The sequence below is a fragment of the Orycteropus afer genome, unplaced genomic scaffold (genome assembly GCF_000298275.1).
Source record: "Orycteropus afer afer isolate SDZICR_OR568_19922 unplaced genomic scaffold, OryAfe1.0 scaffold00206, whole genome shotgun sequence".
Classification (NCBI taxonomy): Eukaryota; Metazoa; Chordata; class Mammalia; order Tubulidentata; family Orycteropodidae; genus Orycteropus; species Orycteropus afer.
Genome location: NW_006921793.1, coordinates 5,015,428 through 5,022,605, shown reverse-complemented (window position 1 = coordinate 5,022,605; position 7,178 = coordinate 5,015,428). Strand labels below are relative to the sequence as shown.

The following is a 7,178-nucleotide window of genomic DNA, read 5'->3' as shown; positions in this document are numbered from 1 at the left end:
TAAAAAAAAAAAAAAAAAAAAGAATTCCCAGTTCTATAGTAGAGCTGACAAGGGACAAGGTTATAGTCACTTCTTGACCACAGCCAGCTACCCAGAGGAAGCAAGTAGTTGAACCTGTGGACTCGGGACCATAGTCACAGGGGACATCAAGCTCAATTGCCATAACATACTACACAAAATATTCTACCTCCTACTTTGGCGAGTAGCGACTGGGATCTTAAAAGCTTGCAAGCTGCCGTCTAGATGCAACAATGGGTCTCTCATTGTCCAGAGCAAAGAAGAATGAAGAAAACCAAAGATTCATGGAAATAATTAGTCCAGGTGACTGATACACCATGCGATCCTCAGCCTATGTGACTATGAGACCAGAAGAACTAGATGGTGCCCAGCTTCCACTGTCAAACACTCGAAGAGGGATCTACATAGGAGATCCTGGATAGAGAGGGAGAACAATGTGAAATAAAACTTAACATCATTTGGGAAAAAAAATGGGACCAGGTTTGCTGGTCTGATAGAGCCTGGTGGAACCACTGAGACAATGGCCCCTAGCTGCCCTTCAGGTCTGGAACTGAACCCACTCCTGTGGTTCCCAGCCAAACAAAAGACAGACATATGGGTTGAACATTTACCCAAGGTAGATACACTCCTTGGAGAGAACAATCTTGAGAGAAAGAAAGGCTGTTTATGCATAGGAGACAGCTCAGGGCAGGAGTGCATGGAGGGAAGGACACAGGGAAGAGGAGACTATGGGGAGGAAGTGGGAGGGGACCTGTTGCACTGCAGGAAATTGCAGTCAGTGTCATGAGACAAAGTGTATGTGAGCTGCTGTATGGGAAATGAATTTGCTTTCACCCAAATCACAATAAAAATTTTAAAATAAATAAATAAAAAGAAGTGTCCCAGTTCTTTCTATAATTCAGAATATAGATGCTCCAGAGCTTTTTGTGCATTAATTCAGAGTATTTTGAAGAAAAACTATACACACATTGCAATTTAACCTCTGTGTACTTGTACAGTTTCATGAGTTTTGAGTGCCTGAAAATTTTCTAATGTTTGTTAGATGAGGTGAGGCATAGGTAGACTAAGGACATGAAAAGATTTAAAAAAAAAAAAAAAGGTCTTAGTGGTGTTAAAGTCAATTCCTTCTATGATTGAGTCTATAAATTCATTCATAGATTAGGCCTTTTCCTCTGAACTTTAAAAAATTTAGCCAATTAATGGTAATTACCTCTCTCATAGCACTGAACTGGAAAATAATTACCCAAGATGCATGAATTGTTCCATATTGTTGGATCATAGCTTATAGCTTACAGCTTGTGAGGGCCCAGCTAATCTCACCCCTCAATACCTTTTGGGTCATTGCTGAATTTCTAATGTTCCTTTAACCAACTGTACGCTAGAACTGGAACAGTGGGTTGTGGAGGACTTCAAGGTTTAAGTAACCCCTGACCCATGCACGTATTATGAAAAGGGTGATAGCTGGTCTGTTTCCAAGTAGCATTTAAAATTTCCTTTGGGTGCCTTTCTTATCCAGGAAGGGCCTGATGCTGCTGATATTTTTCGTTCCTGGGGGGGGTGGGGACACTCACACTAGTTATCTTCTGTGATTTCTCCCAGGAAACACAGCAAGATTCATTCCATCAGAAGCCTTGCCTCGCAGCCTACAGAACTGAACTCAGAAGTGCCAAAACAAGTCAGTAATGGTGATGTACTGCTATAACTCTGTCTTTCACAAAATTTCCTCTCCTGAGTATGGTGCTTCGTAGTTGCTTTCCAGTTCTTGGTACTTTACTACTGGGGATATTTTCAGATGAGGGTCCAGTTGTATGCCCTGACTTTGACTGGATGTAGGTTTTATGCTCTGTGCCCACCAGCCTAGGCTCAGCAGGTCCTGGAGTGTGTCCAGTTCTGCAGCTGACTTCTAACTGCAGTTCACTTGAGTGGGCTCTAAGCCACAGAGAAGTTTGCTCCAAGGGCCTGAACTCAGCTTAAGAGGGGAACCACTGATGGGAGCCAGCCCACTATCCAGCTTATTGGATATGCTTGTGTATAGAGATCGGGACCTGCTTTACAGCAGATGGGTGTAGCTCTAAGTTGGTGCCAGGGTCAGAACCCGTAGTTGGCATGGAATTGGGCAGTGAGTTCCCAGGGTTTGTGTTACAGGGTAGTGACCATAATTGGCAACAAGAGGCATTATCACTCTTGTTCCAAGGGTAGCAAGAGCTTATTTTCCCTAGAGTTGGTTTCTGGGTGAGTTTTCAGGGTTTTCTCTAAGAGTGAATAAGAACTTTGCTAGGGAAGGACATGGAAGAGATTTCATTGTGTTGGGGCGGGGGTAGTCCTTAACCTGTCTATTTTACTCTTAGAAGTAAAGAAGTTTTGTGTCTTTCCTCTGAAACTTATATCAACTTGTCCTTAGAGTTCCATGATTTTTTTCCTCCTCTCACTGACCACACTTGCTTTCAAAGCCCTCTTTGGACTAGAAGGGCTCTCTTGTTCCACAGAAGCTTGTGAAACCCACTATGAAATTGTGGATCTGAAAAAAGCAGAGACTGTGCTAATCCGTGCTGCTGGGAACCTGGCATGGTCAGCTTCTACACTGTGGGAGAACTTTCTGGATAATGACCACATGCACTTTGATGAGCCCACATTTATTGCAGAGCAGCCTGTGGAAAGCAGGCTGTACTTGGCAGTCCTGTCAGCTACTGCAAGCTTAAGGAGATGTTATTGTGTTAGATTCTGACTTCTGACTTCTCTTCCACCTATTCCCCTCCCCCCACAACACCGCACAGTTCTCATATAACAGTGTGTCTTTTCTTTTCACCTCCCTTCATCCTTTTCTTTCCCCTACCCCACCCAGTCTCCACAGCGCACCAGCCTTACATATGGAGAAGGTGCTGAATTGCCAGGTGGCCAGAGCTGCCAGCAAGGAAAGGAACTGAAAGTTTCCACCGAAGAGCCTGGGCCACAACAAAGTCCTTCTCTGAAGAGTCCACTGGGTAACAAGAAAGCAGATGGAGCCGTCATGGTGACGATGGAGGAAGAGGAGGAGGTCGTTAAGGATAGGACCCAGCAGAGTAAACCTCAACCTCAGCAGCCAAGCACAGGTCCAGCATCCAGGGCTGCTAGAGGCAGCAGCACTTCCATTCCTTTCATTGACTGCAGTGATGTAGATAGTGAATATGATCTTCTCAGAGAACAAGTGTCCCAGTCACGGTCCCAAACAAATGACAATTATGAGGGTGATTTGACCAGTGGTGTTTATCTGCTCTCCAGGGATGAGAGGCAAATAGAGGCTAGGCATAGGGCTTCCCTTCATTCTGTGAAATCCTCCCAGCCTCCCTCCAGAGAATTCATAGATGATGATTCAGCAGACATAACCTTTGATATCAGTGGGAGCCCCAGACTCCCAAGGCATAGCTCTCTGATAGATGAAATGTTTAGGGGCTCAGGTGGTCACAGCCCCCTGGCCACCCCATTGTCTCCCAGCAGCAGAAGTTCAAGTCCAAATATGAGTTGGGACAGGACAGGGTCTCAAGGGTATGTCTCTGAAAATGGACATGACTGTAGAGAGAAAAGTGTGGGAGAAGATACACTTCCAAACCAGGGTCTTCATGATGTGAACTGCTCCCCCGTCTTGCAAAGACCATACTTACGGAATCTTCCTAGTAGATATAATAAGTCAGAGACAAATCCACTCATCCTCAGTCAGGTCACATCAATCCCAGAGGAAATAGATAAGCTGGATGGCCATGAAAAGGGAGGATGGGCCAACATGGCTGCTTCAGGAGGTAGACTGCTGGCTAATGGCTCCCCTCTTACGGGCTCAACCACTAAGATCCCCATCATGCAGCCATTGTGTGCCAGCAGCATGGAGGACCAACTGGCTCCCCTACAAATGACCGAGGGCTCCACCAGCAGTGGGACTGAATCCAGTGATTCAGACCCTGAACTGGTGAATTCTTCAAGCCAGCCTCTGATGTTTGGTAATCCAGCAGTGCTGAGTTCCCCTTCCATGCCTCGAAGTAAGAAGCCCTTGGCCGGCCTGAGGGAGGAGAGGGAGGAGGATGAGTGAAGAGGCTAGAAGGCAAGTCTTCAGCTGTTGGTTGATGAGTCCCGGGTTTCAATGGAGATGATCTGTTCTCACAGCTCATTAATTTTTAATCAATAATTCTTAGAGGATGTTTTGGACAGGTACATGTTTGGATGGGGTATGCCTACCTTCTAAACTCTTTAAGAAAAGCAAAGCTTGACATGGTGGCTTGTTCTCAAAAAAGAAAAAGTGGACAAGATAAATAGCAAGTCATAATGACAAGTTACCAGGAGCTTATGTGTCTTACTGGTTGAAGGCTAGGAAGAAACAGTTTATTATGAGCCTGATCATATGTATAGTGTGTTATATTTATGTGGAAATTTTCTGTATATGTTCAGTTGTGTATGCAGATCACCCTTTTACTGTTTGAGTGAAGTATCATTGAGATCACAGGAAAGGTGTGGATTTTAATTCTTTCTCTCTTTTTTAAAAGGAAGACTTTGTCTCTGTGCCTCATAAAGTGAGGAATTGATCAATCTCAAGGCACAATTGCTAGTTGTAAGTTTATTGCTAGGTGAGAACAAGTGTTGGTGAGATCTTAGTCAAGAATAATGAATGTTTTAATGGGAAGAATTGGGGGTTATTTCTTCTTTCCAGACTTCATCTGAGATCCTATAGAGGTTGTCAAGCCTTCCTGAACTATAATTTAAATGGGATTGCTTATTTGGTTTGGGTTTGCATTGGTGAATCAAATTGTTAGTTATGTTTTAAGAAGTCCTGACTCTGGCTCTCAGAATCTCTTGGTGAAACACAAGTGGTGCTGAGTGACAAGGAAGGGAAAAGTCATACCATGCAGCAGGCACTGTTGCCACCAGGAGGTTAGCAAAGTAAGTGCCTGGCTTTGAATCATACCTAACGTTAGAGAAGATTGATTCCCAGTATCATTGCCCTTGGACGCTTCAGATACATGTTTTAACCATTCACACTCTTGGGAACAGTGACTTCTGGATGTTTCTCTAAGCAGTATAATTAGTAATAGGTTTGACTTCTTTTAAAATCTTGCCCACCATGGCAGTGCCTTTGATGCAGCATTCCTGTATTTTAAAGAGCCTGGTTTTCACTGGCAGTGTTTCACAACTTTAACTGCATCTGGACTCACCTGGGACATTTTAAAAAATTATGCTGGGGCTCTGACCCCAGAAATTTTGATGGAATTGATTCTACTGGGCAAACAGAGTCACTTCTCTGCCAGACCTAACTGCCTTGTAGAAGCTGTTGGAAGTGTTAGCTAAATGTGTGGTTTGCTTGCAGAGCACAGAAAATGATGACAAATGAAATGCTTTCCTCACTGCTTTGTTGTTTACTACTTTGAAATCTTTGGTACTTTTCATTTTCAGAGACATTGTATAGTAAAATTTGTAGATACTAAGTAACTACAAAATTATTGACAAGAATTGTGACTATGGTACATCCTTGATGTGCTGCCATGCCAATGGCCTTACTAGACTCATCATATGACTTTATCATGGGGGAAGAGCCAAGCATGTTTAGGGAACTGAGTGGAATTTGGCAGCAGCTCATAAGAAGTAGAAGTATTGACTGACCTTGTGATTCACAAATGATTATCTGTCCATATGAACATCGATTAGTCTGTTTTAAAGATTCAGATCTTTTTCATAAGAACTTTTTTTTTATTTCACTCTCCTAATCATTTGATTCAGTGCATGATTGATGAATCAAACTGATTATTGAATAGTTAGAAAGGTGTTCATTGAAGTAGTCTATTTGTTTTTTGCTGTAGGTTTATATATTTAACATAATCATAGAACTTTAAAATTTAGGGGCCCTTAGAGATCGTCTAGGGCAAACCTTCATTGTATGGGTCAGAAGACTTGGTCTGACAGCCATACTGCTACTGCATGACAAAGCTGGGACCGAACCTTGTCTCCAGCTTTTTACACTGTGTGACGTCTTGGAGCAATAGGACTTTTTTAGTCAATATTCTAATTTTGGAGAGTCTCGTGGATTAATAATAATCAGATTTGGAGACCAAGGATCATGTAGACTTTACTTAGGTAATCACAGATCCATAATAGGTGGTTTGAACCACAGCTTTTTGTATTGTGAGATTTTTGCAATTATAACAAGTTTTTGCATATTCTGGGACATCAATGTGAATTTGCTATAGAAAAATTTAGTCAAATGTGAGTTAAGCAGAGTCAGGTTTGGAATCCTGTGGTTTATTTGTGTAGGTAGTTTGTTCCAATGAGTTTTCTTTTTCTCTAATTATACAGCAGTCTGATAATGAAATATAAATGAACAACAGGTATTAATCTGCACAGCATATATTGCAAATTATCCATTGTAAACCACTGAGGCAAAACATACTGGAAAAATGATTTTGCTTTTCTTTTTCCTGAAGAAGTGATTTTATATGAAGTGTTTTAAAAGAGTTGATTAATGGAGGGAACTTATTTCTATATTTATAAGCTGACCTACTGTTACTGTTGCTCATGGGGTCTTCTCACTGCTTTGTACAAATCAAGCAACTCAATCTCTGCTTCTTGGGCATTATTTATGAAAGCAACAATCCTAATGTAATTAAAAAAAAAAATCTCACAGCCATCGAGTCAATTTTGACTTATAGCAACTCCCTTTGGGTTTGGAAGGCAGTAAATCTTTATGGAAATAAGTTGCCTGGTCTTCTTTCCATGGAGTGGCTGGTGGGTTTGAACCACCAACCTTCTGGTTAGCTTTAGTGGTGCTTAAAATAGAAAAGGTATAGTTTGTTTTTGGGTCACTGGGTGGTGCAAACAATTAACACACAAAGTTTGGAGTTTCAGGTCCACCTGAGGCACCTTGGAAGAAAGGCCTGGCTATCTTCTTCCAAAAAATCAGCCCTTGAAAACTATATAAAGCAGACTCCTACTCTGACACACATGGGGTAGACATTAGTTGGAATTGATTCGACAGCTATGGTAACCCGTAAACTTTATTCAAAAGCCACATGTCCTGATGTGCAGAGAATATTTACTAATTGACTCTAGAGGAGCTTGCACTGTATTAATAAGGACCCCAGAACATTGGTCAGAGAGTAAAAAATTAAGCAGGCTTGTAAATTTTGGTCAATGACATGAGACAAAGT

At 42.0% G+C, this 7,178-nt stretch overlaps 1 protein-coding gene across 1 annotated transcript in view; it reads left to right on the top strand.

The window, feature by feature from the left end:
- FARP1 (FERM, ARH/RhoGEF and pleckstrin domain protein 1) overlaps positions 1-7,178 on the top strand; it is a 402,545-nt gene that overhangs the window by 296,319 nt on the left and 99,048 nt on the right. Inside the window, exons 11-12 of the mRNA XM_042781959.1 lie at positions 1,618-1,693; positions 2,861-3,515. Of these exons, the coding sequence (XP_042637893.1) occupies positions 1,618-1,693; positions 2,861-3,515 (731 nt within the window). The remainder of the gene's footprint in view (positions 1-1,617; positions 1,694-2,860; positions 3,516-7,178) is intronic.